Source organism: Rutidosis leptorrhynchoides, chromosome 4, assembly GCF_046630445.1.
Source record: "Rutidosis leptorrhynchoides isolate AG116_Rl617_1_P2 chromosome 4, CSIRO_AGI_Rlap_v1, whole genome shotgun sequence".
In the NCBI taxonomy this organism is placed as follows: domain Eukaryota; kingdom Viridiplantae; phylum Streptophyta; class Magnoliopsida; order Asterales; family Asteraceae; genus Rutidosis; species Rutidosis leptorrhynchoides.
In genome coordinates this window covers 616,536,726-616,550,880 of record NC_092336.1, presented here as the reverse complement: position 1 = coordinate 616,550,880, position 14,155 = coordinate 616,536,726, and the positions used below count along the sequence as shown (strand labels likewise).

General features: G+C 37.6%; 1 protein-coding gene across 1 annotated transcript; it reads left to right on the top strand.

Annotated features, from left to right (window-relative positions):
- Window positions 1–312: 312 nt before the first annotated feature.
- On the top strand, window positions 313–13,566 carry LOC139904092 (homogentisate phytyltransferase 1, chloroplastic-like). Its single transcript, XM_071886026.1, has 12 exons — window positions 313–538; window positions 2,259–2,509; window positions 2,602–2,685; window positions 3,029–3,103; window positions 3,201–3,284; window positions 3,702–3,791; window positions 3,908–4,009; window positions 4,681–4,776; window positions 4,881–4,952; window positions 5,051–5,146; window positions 5,278–5,382; window positions 13,397–13,566. The coding sequence occupies exons 1-12, from the start codon at window positions 448–450 to the stop codon at window positions 13,436–13,438; spliced, it is 1,188 nt and encodes a 395-aa protein (XP_071742127.1). The 5' UTR covers window positions 313–447; the 3' UTR covers window positions 13,439–13,566.
- The last annotated feature ends 589 nt before the right edge of the window (window positions 13,567–14,155 follow it).

Genomic DNA, 14,155 nt, shown 5'->3' with positions numbered 1-14,155 from the left:
TATATATATATATATATATATATATATATATATATATATATATATATATATATATATATATATATATATATAATAATTAGTATATTTATTATTTATATTGAATATTTTAATTTTATATTAAAATTATATTATGTATACATAAAATAAAATTAAAAGACATGCAAGTACTCTACACAAAAATTAATTTGATACTCTCCAATTGGGGCTTCTGTAACTAACAAAATAAGACGTGTGCGAAAGAGTCAGACACTTCTTCAGTCTCTTGTTCTGTTCTCGGCTCTTTTCACACACACACACACACACACACACACACACACACACACACACACACTTGCTAAATATTTGTATGATAACAATTACTGTATATTCAAGAGAAATCGAGAATAATCAATTGTTCTGTTCATATGAAGTGTAATTTGATTTGGGTTTAATTTGTGAAAACAAAAGATGAAATCTTTAATTATTGGGTCTTTTTCTAATAAGGTTTCTTGCTATTCTTCACCATTACCAGATTCATCGTCTTCACGTATACCAACAGGTACTTTTCTTGATTTTATGTTCATTTTTTTCCGTAACTTCTTGGTTTTTGAATCCGGTGACTGAATTTGTTAATGTCTCTCATTTGAGGTTTTAGTAATTTGTAATGGAAACTAAATAAGGTTCTACATTTCTGTGGTTCTTATGGTGATTGGCTATATTTTCCTAATTTTCGAGGAGAAATTTACAATTTTTTTAATTTATTTTTATCTTAATGAACTTGTCCTTTTATTGCTGTTCATGAATATATGTGATTTGACTATTTTCTTTGTAATCTTTTGACCGTTAAAAAAATTTGAACATATCTGATACTTTTGTGGGCATTTTAGGTATTCATCTTGTTTGTATGTTCATCTTAATTGAATAAGTTTGAATGACCTTTATGTAGTTGTTTGATGATTTCGGTGATGTAGGTTAGTTAATGACTATTTTAAATGGGATTTCATATTTTGAAGTGAAAAATTGCTGAAAGAGGTATTTAATACCATCTATAACGAATGACTACAGAAAAATTCATGATTCTGTGTACTGTCATTTAGCTTGAGTTCATAGCGAGATGTCAGGAGATCGTCTTCGCTGGATGCAACATTGCACTCAATGTTATCCCTGGCCTCAGTGGCGGAGCTAGTAGGGGGGCTTGTGGGTGCCAAGCCACCCCCAACTATTGGTGTTTATTTTGTATTCCATTATGTTTTTTATTAAAAGAAAAATAGAATTGCATGTAGATCTGAAAATAGAAGTTGGAGTTCGGTGCAGGTAATCTGATGTGGAGAAGACAACTTTTTGTCATATTTTTCATTTTGGTCCCTTAACTAAAGCTTCGCACATCTATGAAACCCCTCAAGTTAATAAAATGTCAAGTATATCTAATCTTGAGTATATTAATTCATGAAAATTCAAAATATGGTTATATTTTGAAAATAAAGAGCCTCAAATAATACTCCGTAATTTACATGTAATGTAAAATGATTTTTTGTTAAATATTTCATTATAAAAAAGATAGTTGCATGGGTTGAATAACAGAATGTATAAGTGAGTATGAAATTTTATATGCATAAAACTTTGAACATTGATTTTGTCAATAATAATTCATTCAATTAAAACAAATCTTCATTTTCGTCTCTCTTAAAAATTAATGAAATATTTTTACATTTTTTAGATATAATTTTTATTTTTTTTATTCGCAACAAATTTAAGCCCTGTTTTTACGTTCTTTGTATATAATTTTTATGTTTTTGGTTCTCAAAAAAATTAAGCCCCCCTCAATCATGATTCCTAGCTTCACCCCTGCCTGGCCTGAAGTATCCACCCAGGCCGCCTTTCGCTTAGTGCGGGGGCAGCGGAGAGGGGGGTTTTACCGGCCATGCCCTCGGATTGGTCCGGGTTTCCTTAGTAGTTGGGGGCGGGTTATGCAACTACGGGAGATGAACGCGTGGGTGGTTAAGTCCCCATGGGTGATCCCAAACTGATGTCAAAAAAAGAAGTTATAACTTTGTATTGGAGCTTTAATAGTATTACTCTGTATTTAGATGGTTATATACCAATCTTAACTTATGGATGCACATTACTTGTATTAAGTTCTTGAATTTTTAAAAAAACTAAAGTGGGCTTTCACATCTTAGATTTAGGACATTTTTACGTATACATATTCATAATTCATAAAGCTGTGTATATATTTCTCGGACTAACATTTTTATAATTCTGTAAAATCAACTTGTTAGGTTGTTATCATGTATCACTAAGAACATCAAAGAGTAACCGAGTCATTCAATCTCAATCAAGTCTTGTGAGACGCAATATTGACAGATTGGATAAAACCTTACTACTTTATCGGAAACGAAGTACAAAACATGTAGCAAGTGCGGTTTCTGAACAACCCACTGAACCCGATGCTTCAAGCCCTCAAAACTTTTTGCCAAATGCTATTGATGCCTTCTACAGGTTTTCAAGACCTCATACAGTTATAGGAACTGTAAAATTCTAACCCTCTAATTTGTAAAATTATTATCAACTTCTTTGGTGTTAACAAAAGAAAAATAATAAGTGTTCCATCTTTTTGAACAGGCATTGAGCATAGTTTCGGTTTCACTCCTTGCAGTTCAAAAGCTTTCTGATTTTTCTCTACTATTCTTTATTGGTGTTTTAGAGGTTATCCAACTCTCGCTATGTATTCATAATTGTGTAATAAACTACTCGTATGATATATCATTATGAAGGTGCAAAGAAAAAGAAACAAAAACACTAGACTTTGTCATGATGAGGGTTTATTTGGCAATTTGTGGCGATCTTAAATCTATAAAAATCTAAAAATCACTTACTCTTATAAAGTTTAGTGTTACATATGCATTTTTTATAAGAACAGTGGCTGGTTTGTTTAGAACAAAAGGCCCGTATAATGGTCATAATGGTCAATAAGTTAATTGTCGTTCTTAATTCTCTTGCGTAGTTTTAATTACAAACTCATCTACTTTATGTTACACTAAAATTTCAGGCTATTGTTGCTGCCTTCTTTATGAACATATATATTGTTGGCTTGAACCAGCTATCTGATATAGAAATAGACAAGGTATTTTTTTTCAGCTAACATATGTTCAGAACATTACACAGCGGCAAGATATCTTTTGTGCAAAAAAATAAAAAGATTGTCCTTCACTATTTTTCAGGTTAACAAGCCATATCTTCCATTGGCATCAGGGGAATATTCAGTTCAAACTGGTATTATCATTGTATCATCGTTTGCAGTCCTGGTAAGTCAACTTTAAAACGAGCTTCACCTGTACTGTTTATATCGCTGTCGGTAAAAGTCAAAGTTGGTCAAAATTTTAATATTTTTGAAATTAGATTTATGTTTTATGTATGATATGTTTATGTGTCATATATATGTTTAAATTATTTATTACTAATATTCAACGTTGGTCGTCCTCGTCTCGTTCCCGAGTCGACCAACTCATCCCCGAGTCGACCTACTCGTCCCCGAGTCGACCTACTCATCCCTCCAAGGTTGCGACCGACTTGTGACTTCAACAACCTTGGCTTCATGAGATGACACGTATATTGAGTTTAGTAACTACAATATGTTTTGATTCCCATTTCTACTAGTTTTTTAGGATAATAAATGCATAATATCTTCGACCTGTGTTATTGTTTACTATTCTGCTACACAGAGTTTCTGGCTCGGATGGATTGTGGGTTCATGGCCTTTATTTTGGGCACTTTTCATAAGTTTCCTACTCGGGACTGCATATTCAATCAATGTGAGTTTCTCTTGTAGAACAACACTTCCTTTCATCTGACCTTATACTTATGGTTTGAGTTTGTCTCAATTTCAAAATTATTAAATATCGCTTCTTAAGACAAGTATTAATTCTAGATACCGATGCTGCGGTGGAAGCGATTTGCTCTTGTGGCAGCAATGTGCATTGTAGCTGTAAGAGCTATAATTGTTCAAGTTGCATTTTACTTGCACATTCAGGTATTTTCTCGCTAAACCTATTTACTACATCCTCCGCCTTCCGAAAATTGCAACAACCATATCTTGATGTCCTTTCCTTAGTACGGAGTATAATTTTTCATGAAAATTGCAATATTTCATTTGATAGTGATCCGTATATATATTCTCATATTCGTAGTCATTAATGGTGGCAAGATGGGCATGTTGGGTATTGGGTCAAAAGCATGTCTTTTTTCGTATTTGTGGAAAGGGGTGTGTTGACCTTGGTCCGTTCAAGAATTATGAACATGAAGTTCATGAATGGATAATGTTGAATAATGAAATTAGGTGATGTAAAATTTAAAAATAGAAGGAATAAAGTAGCTTTCGGTTTGTTTTCTCTCTTGGAGATTAGAAGTAACCAAAGCTGACCCATTAATTAGTAAATGGGTCAAATTTACCACCTCTAAACATTTTATGTAAAAGAATAGCTAGGTAGGTTTTCATCCATATCATATATATTACCACCGTTGTAGCCTGTAGGATAATTAGGATGTTAAACTGATAACGGACAATTAAGATTCATCCGTGTTACGATCTTTATGGGACTATTATAGTAGCTTTTTTTAGTTCATCTCTTAAACAAAGGGTATTATTGATGATGATGACGATGTGTTAGTCTTTACTCGATTACTAATTTATGTAATTTCTAGACTTTTGTGTATGGACGACTCGCTGTGTTCCCAAAACCCGTAATATTTGCAACCGGGTTTATGAGTTTCTTCTCTGTTGTTATAGCATTGTTCAAGGTAAACTCCTTTTACAATTGTTAAGTTCATATACTTGCAAACGTAGCACGTTAGAGTATATACTCATGTACATGGTCTGTTCAATCGTATCGTGCAATTGACAGGACATACCTGATATTGTTGGAGACAAGATTTTTGGCATTCAATCGTTTACGGTCCGTATGGGTCAAAAACGGGTCAGTCTTGCCTACCAGTCGCACCTTAATAGTTAATAATAGTTCAAGCTTTAAACTTTTTGTAACTCCACTCAGTTGATCTGTAAGTATTCTTACAGGTGTTCTGGATTTGTATCTTATTACTTGAAATAGCTTATGGTGTTGCTATTCTAGTTGGAGCATCGTCTCACTTCCTTTGGAGCCGATACATAACGGTAATGGATCACCACTTGTGTATATCTTGACTTGCGAGGTCAGACGTATACATGTTATTAAAAATCTTAGTATGAGATCAATGGTGGCAGTCCTATTTTATAAAAGAGATGATATCTTTTCATCGTTGTAGATATTGGGTCATGCAATTCTTGGTCTAGTTCTTTGGGGTCGTGCCAAGTCAACTGATCTGGAGAACAAATCGGCAATAACCTCATTTTACATGTTCATATGGCAGGTAACTAACATTGTTTTTTTTTTCGAAAAGCTAGGATTTCATTCATGAATAAAATTAAAAGGTGCAATTGGGTTTGTGAGGAACCAAACCCATACCCATGATTACAGACACGAAAATAATTAACACGAGTTTACGATAATTACATTAACGATAAATAGCCACTAGGACTATTTAGCCAAGTTAACCAATCTATCGATCTTCCATGGAGGCGGAGCGAGATCCATTCGAAGGATTTCACTTGAACCTCATTTAGAGCTACCGGTCCGATCCAACTTTTGTCCCGAAAAATTTTGTTGTTCCGGTTCTTCCAAATGTAGTATGCACACATCCATTCCGTTGCTTGCCAAATCATCATGCCAATTTTCGATGTTGGTCTTGGAGCTTTACCTCTCAAAATCTCGCTTACACTAAGATTCGAGAAGGGGCCCAAACCCCACCATCTAAATAGTCGTTCCCACAAGTCCAATGAGTGCTTACAAAAAATTAAAGAATGTTCCACCGTTTCAATGTCATCGTCACAAAGTGGGCATCGAACACTATGGAGATCAATCTCCCGTTTATCAAGCTCGCACCTTACCGGAAGACGTTTTTTGATTACTCTCCAAACGAAAACTTCCAATTTTTTGGGGACGAGCTTATTACGAAGAGTTGACTCATGGTGCCCGATTAGATGAGACCCACTGTCATCGAGTAGTTTTGACAGAATGCTTACAGAATATACCCCTGAAGTTGAGTGAGCCCATGTCCACTTGTCACGTGTATCTTCGGTAACTGCAACATTCCCGATAACCTCCATCAGTTCCTGTAGCTCCCCAGCTGTACGACCGATTGGTCTTCTGACCCAATCCCACGAATAACTGAACCCCGAGTTGTTGGCCCTCAATCTGTCACTTACCAAGCAATTTTTCGAATTCTCCAATCTGAATAATCTTTGAAATCTGTCCCGAAAGTTAAGTGGACCGGCCCACTGTTCAGCCCAAAATAATGTCGATGATCCATCCCCAATAGTTTTCACGAACGAGTTCTTGAAGGAAATATTCATGTCTTCGATGGAGTTACCTGCAAAAACAATATTGCGCCAAGTACTCGAAGTCGAGCGATGATAAGAATCATCACCGGACCCCAAGCCACCACAGGCACCATGTATACTTCGAATTAATTTGACCCAAAGCGCATTGGTTTCGGTATTAAACCTCCACCACCATTTGCCCAACAAAGCAAGATTTTTATTTTTAAGTGACCCAAAGTTTAACCCCCCATTTTCATAGGAAGCAATAACAACATCCCATTTGACCCAAGATATTTTTAACCCGGCACCCGACCCACCCCAAAAGAAATTTCTCCTCACACTCTCGAGTAGTTTGAGCACACATGGCGGGGCACGAAATAGCGAGAAGAAGTACAACGAGAGACTATTAAGAACCGACTTAATAAGAACTACACGACCTCCAAATGACAACGTACGCCTTCTCCAATCCGAGAGCCTATCCTTAAATTTTTCAATGATAGGCATCCAATCTTTCATTCTTTTCATATTTGAGCCTATCGGCAAACCAAGGTAAGTAAATGGAAAGGTTCCAACTTTGCATCCCATTCTACAAGCGACATGATTTACCTCATCCATATCCACACCAACCCCGTAAATACAGCTTTTTTGAAAGTTGACCTTTAACCCCGAAGCAAGTTCGAAGCATTTGAGTAGATTCCGGAGGTTATATGCATTTTCTCTACTCCACTTTCCCAAAAAAATCGTGTCGTCCGCGTATTGTAGATGCGAGATAAGAACCTTATCCACACCTATTTCCACCCCTTTGAACAAACCCTTATCAATTGCCGCTTTGGAAAGGATATTTAGTCCTTCCGCCGCGATTATGAAGAGGAAGGGAGATAACGGGTCCCCTTGCCTCACGCCCCTACTTAAGGAGAATTCTTTAGTAGGAGACCCGTTAACAAGGATAGAGATAGAAGCCGAGCTAAGGCAAGATAGGATCCATTTCCGCCACTTACAACCAAAACCCATACTCCTCATTACATCGAGGAGAAAATTCCAATTAAGGCAATCGAATGCTTTCTCGAAATCGACTTTGAAAAGGATGCTTTTTAGTTTATTTGCTTTCAAGTAATCAATACTCTCATTAACAATAAGGGCCCCATCAAGAATGAACCGGTCCTTTAGAAATGCACTTTGCTCCGAGCCTATAAGACTCGGAATAATCTTTCTCAACCGATTAGATAAGATTTTCGCAATTATTTTGTAATAACTTCCAATCAAACTAATCGGACGATAATCACCGAGGCTAATAGGGTCGGGTTTTTTAGGAACCAAAGTAACAAAAGACGAGTTGCATCCCCTTGAGAATTCCGAATGTTCCCAAAACCAAGCAATCGCACTTAAAAGATCCGGTTTAATGACGTCCCAATATTTTTTAAAAAAACGCATGTTGAACCCATCCGGACCCGGGGATTTTGTACTCCCACAACTAAAAACCGCATCATGAATTTCTTTTTCATCAAAAGGGAGTTCGAGTGCGTTTGCTTCCTCACTTGAGATTGAGGGGTAATTGAGATCTTCAAGGCTAGGTCTATCCACATTTGGCTCAGCAAAAAGGTTTTCGAAATGCTCAAAGATAGCCTGTTTCAGGACTTGCGGGTCTTCGTTCCAAATTCCATTTAAAGTTAAACCCCTGATGTTGTTGCAGTTATTTTTCCTTCGAATTACGTTGTGAAAAAACTTGGAGTTTTCGTCACCTTCAAGTGCCCAACGCACCCTAGCTTTTTGTTTAAGCATCCTTGTTTTTAACCCCTCCTTTTCCAGCCACCGCTTCCTCGAGTCCCGCCATAACCCAAGATCATTTTCATTCAGTACCCCCCTTTCAGCCTTTAATTCGAATTGTTCCGAAGTGATTCTCAGCACCTCAATTTCAGCATCTAAATTTGAGAACCTGCTTTTGCTCCAACTACGTAGCATATTTTTGACCGACACCAGTTTGTTCCTGAAATTACAATCCAGTCGATTACTAACCTTTGATTGGCCACTCCACGCATCTCTAACCGTCTGATCAAAACCGTCTTCATCTAACCAAGCATCGAAAATCTTGAAAGGTTTCGGACCAAAATTTTTTTCCTCCACTTTGAGCAATATCGGACAGTGATCAGAATGCTTCCTGTCAAGTGCAATAGCCGAGAGGTCCGGCCAAATGCTTACCAACTTATCACATACTAGAAACCGATCTAACTTGCTAAACTTTAGCCCGTCATCGCTTACTCGAGTAAAAATTCTTCCCCCAAGTGGTATTTCAATGAGCCGGTTCGACTCAATGAAATCGTTAAATACTTGAGCTCTAGCATTAACAAACTCACAATTTAGTCTTTCATGTGGATGTCTAACTTCATTAAAATCTCCACACAATAACCAAGCTTCATTCACATTATTCCCAATAAGACTCGATAAAGAATTCCACATTCGGTATTTATTAGCATCGTCTTGTGGCCCATAAACATTTAAAATATTTAACACATCACCCGAGTTCTTCCAAATCCCTCGAATCCCAATAGCATACTCAAGATTTAACGGGCTAATAGCATCAAATACGTTTGTATCCCAAATTAAGATTTGCCCACCTGACCTCCCAATCATCTCCTTTTGTACAAAATTGCAATCACACGAACCCAAAAGAGAGATGATCCAGTTATGGTCTACAAGATGAAGTTTAGTCTCTTGAAAAGCAAAAAAGTTTGGCTTCTCTTTAGAGATTAACCTCTTGACCCACCCAAATTTATCCTCTTTTCCCCCAATTTTAAAACTTCGAATGTTTAAAGAAATTGTCTTCATGGAAGAAAAAACAGAAACGAGAAGAAAGAAGAAGACATTACTGATTGAGGCCTTTAGCCTTCCATTTAAGGCCCAGCCTAATTCCGTAATCTCTTAATGTGATCTCATCAGTAGAGTCGAAAGATGCCAACGAGTTGCTATGGGTCTGTAATTTTCCAGATCCAGAAACAATCAGGTTACCCTTTTTTGCTTCAGGAGATCGCTTCGGTTTGGAAGATAACGAAATAGGCCTTTGATTTTTAGCTGAGCATTGCAGATTCATCATCCTTGAAGAAGATTTCCACTTACCTAAACTTGACCAACTACACTCACGACTTTTTTGAGAGTTAGACTTGTGGATTTTTGAGTTGTTTTTGAGAACAGATAAATCATCCATAGGCCGTTTACTTTTGGCTTTAGTCTGTTTAACTCTATCAGGCCCACAAGGATATTGGGCCGTGCCACCTTCTAATCCCTCATCATCAGCAGACCCATGAAGCCCATCACTACTATTCACAGGCCCAACATCAACAGGCCTAGCCGGCCCAACACTTACAGGGTTTGATTCATCCAGGTTATTAATAACGTGAGTATCACAAGGAGCATTTACCTTGGGAGAAGGAGACTCGTGCACACCTTTTGAGCTGCCAGGGTTTGGAATAACACCATTCTGACAGACTTTTGAGTTTCCAAGACAGTCAACATCGTTATTTTCTTCTTGGAACGGTTCCCATGGATTACCACACTTTGACTCTTCATCTTCAATCTTTGAATTTTCCGGTAATGGACAATGAACATTCCGATCACCGGAGCAGACTTGCTGTAAATTTGGGTCTTCCATTATAATTTCTTCATCCACCGATTCAGAACAAGTGTCGTCATCTATCCTTTCCTCTTCTTCATCTTCATCCTCCTCTAGGTTATCATCCTCTAGGTTTTCATAAGTATCATTAATAAAATCATCACTACAATTATCAAAATCACTGGAACCAGCATGAACATAGTCGTTAATATCATCATCTACCATAATCTGAATACTAGACGCTTTCACGTGATTTTCAGTAACAAAAGCTTTAATCACCGTGTTACGGACTGTGACTTCAACACACTCATTTAATTGGTACCCATGTTTAGTGAGAATCAAAACATGACCAGAAATCATATTTTGGTTCACATCAAGGATACTGCAGTTTTCAGTGTCAAGAACTTTTCCCCACAATCCCCCAATGTGCTTGAAAATCTCTTCATTCCAGCATGTGACCGGCACACCTCTTACTTCGATCCAAACCAGCCTCCCAGATGGAGTATGGTTCGCACCCAACATATCAACCTTGCTGCACCATTTGTGGATAGCATGATCATCATTGTGAAGAACCCTTTCAGCTTCAACCGTAGAATAAAAGACCCATAGCACATCGAGGCCACCAATGTATTTTATGTCGCAATTCGTCAGCCCTTCAGCTCTACTAAGAATATGAATATTCTTGATAGTACCCCAGTCGTGAACAACCCCAGTAATAGAGCGTTTTGTCAGGTTAGTGTTATAACCCGACCCCTTGAAAAAAGAGTGCTTGACTAGTTTCACGTTCATCTCAGCATGATGAGAGGATTTATTTGAAAGTTTTTCCCTCAGATCTTTCCTATTTAGTTTCTCTCTTAAATCTTCGTATTTGTTACCCAACACCTCATTGTAACTTCTGTTATCCCTAAGATTACCAGACCGCAGACCGTGAGTGCAATGATCCTTCAACACTCTGGAACCATCTTCGATTTGCCTTGGGACCCGAAACTCACCTTCATTTTTTCTTTTGAAAGCCTTGAAAACCTTTATCTGATTGCCATCAAAATTGATATGTTCCAGTTTCTGTAGTTGCACATCTTCATCAGATACATTGCCGAACCTAGCAAAAGCAAATCTCTCACCATTTTTCAGTCTTTTACCCGCAAGATAGATGTCGCGAATATCACCAAAAGGTTTGAAAACTCTCCACAAATCCGGGACACCCCAATTCTCAGGAAAGTTGAAGAACATAAACGAAGTTAAATGGATTCCGAAAAGTCTTGAAAGCCGATCTTGAAATCCCCCGTTGTAATCCTCCCGAGCAATTTTCGTGCCTGCCCAAATTTGTTGATTCTCTCTCCTCACTCTCTCTCTCTCTCTCCTCTCTCTCTCTCTCTCACACACCCCATTTTTTAAATACTTATTCGTTACATCAGGTAACTAACATTGTAGGTATTTTTTTTTTTTTTTTTTTTTGTTGAATGGCCAAAATTATATATTAAAACTACCCCTCTAGCGAATTGCTAGAGGAGGGATAAACCAACGTATTTACAATGGCTTCAATAGCCACAAATTCCAAATTAAATTACATGAACTTCTACTAGAAAACTAATTATACGACACATTCCGTAGCTTGATGTTGACCCAAACACTAATTGCCCTCCAAAGTTGTTGAGCAAGCTGGCTCTCGAACAAAGCGTGACTACATGACTCTATATTGAAACCGCAAATAGCAAAGCTCAAAGTATCAATATCCAAACCTCTTCCCGAGAGATTAAGGCTAGAAGGCAGACGATCTAAGACTAATCTCCAAACAAACACGTTAACTTTGCGCGGTATGAACCTGTACCACCTAGTCGAGTGATCTCAATAGTCAAAGTTATCTATTAAGTGGCGAGTGCTGCACACCTTAAAGAGACCATCATCACCTATTGACCAAATCCAAGAGTCATTACCACCTGCAAAATTCAAATCAGTGAGTGTCGCAACCATCGAGTGTACGGCACTCTTATTTGTAGCACCGATTTGAGCACGAGACCACTCCCAACACCACTCCCCATTAACTAAACGATCGGCAAGAAAACGTTCTTTATTTGTATCAAGATGATATAATCTATTAACTTAACTTCAAGCGACCAATCTCCCACCCAATCGTCTAACCAAAATCTTATACTTCTGCCATGTCCAACCTTGACCTGTAATACATTGTCTGGACCAAACACCAGAACCGCGTAGTAGCGTGCCTCCCAGACCAGCCCTACTGCCATAAATAACACGTATCACTTCAGCCCATTTTGAGTCCCAATAAAACACGAATTTCCAAATCCATTTCAAAAGTAGCGATTGCTTTAACGCGCATAGACTCCCAATACCTATTCCGCCATGCTCAGACGATAAAACTTGCTCCTAACGAACCCAGTGCATTTTTTATTCGCCTCTGAAGTACCCCAGAAAAAAGCCGCACGGATGCTTTTTAGTTAATCGAGGATCGCTTCGGGGCATTTATATATAGACAAATAATAAATCCCCAAACTCCTATCACTGATTTAGTTAAAATTAAGCGACCGCCAATAGAAAGTAAGTTGACTACATCTGCGAATTCAGAATTTGAAAGCCACGAGTTGAAACATTTAAACGGAACCGGGATAAAATCTAATTTATCGGTATCAAACAATAGGGGTAAATGATCCGACCAACCCTTGGTTAAGGCAACCAATATGAGATGACTAAAACATTCGTGTACATTAGCCCCGATGATAATGTGGCCAATTCGACTCATCTTGGTAGCCGACTTATTAACCCATGTAAACCTCCTTACACCGAGTGACACATCAATCAAACCTGTATCATTGATCATTCGTTAACACCCCAATCTGATCAATAAGTTATCAATCCTTACCGAAGAAAGCGTTTTTACAAACCCTTACACGTTCAAAACATCAGCGAATCGAACAATACCAAAACGTTGGCCTTGTTTCGATCTCTTGTAAGCAACCTACGTGTTCACTACGATTCCATATGGATCACACAGTAAACCTAATCCATGACTATCAACACGATTTGACAAGTTAGTTATGAAATAAGTCGTAAGAACCCTAGTCGCTTCCTTCTTGAAAGGATTATGGATTTGTTTCTTCACATTGTTGTACCTAGTTTTGAAAAACCAGCCATCTGCATCACGTTGCAACACCTTACGCCCTCTCATCCCTCCCCGAAACACCGCCTTTGAGAACAGATCCGAAAAGTTAGGATCGCCTCCGAGTTTTTTTTTTTTTTTTTTTTAAATAATATCGTATAGTATAATGTACATTGCCCAACTTCCACTTTGATCTACATAGGGATGTTATATATTGTAGCACGATTGTTTGTTTGTTCGTTCTCTAACTAGACCAACAATTGCATTATTTGGTTTGTGTTTGCAGTTATTCTATGCGGAGTACTTACTCATACCGCTCGTGAGATGATATGAAGCAACATTGAAATAGGGCCCATCATTTTAGTGCTTATTTGTTGTTGTAGTTTTGCCATCACTCCAGCTCATACTGGATACCAGTTATAGTTAACTTTCATTTATCTTATGGAGATTTACTTTAATGTTGTTGTCTTATCTATTTGTATTCTAATTCTTTTTTTTTTTTTTTTTTTTTTTGGGCGATTGTTTAAAAATGAAAACGTGTCTTGTCAAATGGGATACGGTTTGTCTTCCGAAAGAATTGGGGGGGCTAGGGGTCACCCCTCTCCGCATAAAGAACATGGCAATGCTTGCTAAATGGTGGGCAAAATTCAATTCAAACAAGTCGTGTCTTTGGAAGTCTATTGTCACGACATCATTCGGGGTTTCTTTTGGTAGAAATATTTCGTTTAATGTGTTGTCTCTTCACATCTCTCAACTTTCACCAATTTGGAGACACTTGGTTAATTTGCGACATGATCCTTCCTTTCAAGACATTATCGGGGTGAATGCTTGGAAATGGAATTTAGGTAAGGGTGATAAGATTTTATTTTGGCATGATATGTGGCTTAATGGGTGTGTTCTTAAGGATCGTTTTCCCTCGTTATATGATACGTGCTCAGAGCCTTTTGCTACGGTTAGTCATTTTTACCACTTTGCTTCTCAATTTAATGATAATCTTATTTGGAATATTCATGTTGTACGCCCTCTATCCCTTGTTAACTCTTTC

Excerpts from the sequence above, each read along its gene's own strand:
- LOC139904092 (XM_071886026.1), top strand. The coding sequence starts at position 448 with ATGAAATCTTTAATTATTGGGTCTTTTTCTAATAAGGTTTCTTGCTAT. Across the intron at positions 539-2,258 it reads GTCTTCACGTATACCAACAG|GTTGTTATCATGTATCACTA; the intron begins GTACTTTTCTTG and ends TCAACTTGTTAG. Across the intron at positions 3,285-3,701 it reads TATCATCGTTTGCAGTCCTG|AGTTTCTGGCTCGGATGGAT; the intron begins GTAAGTCAACTT and ends TCTGCTACACAG.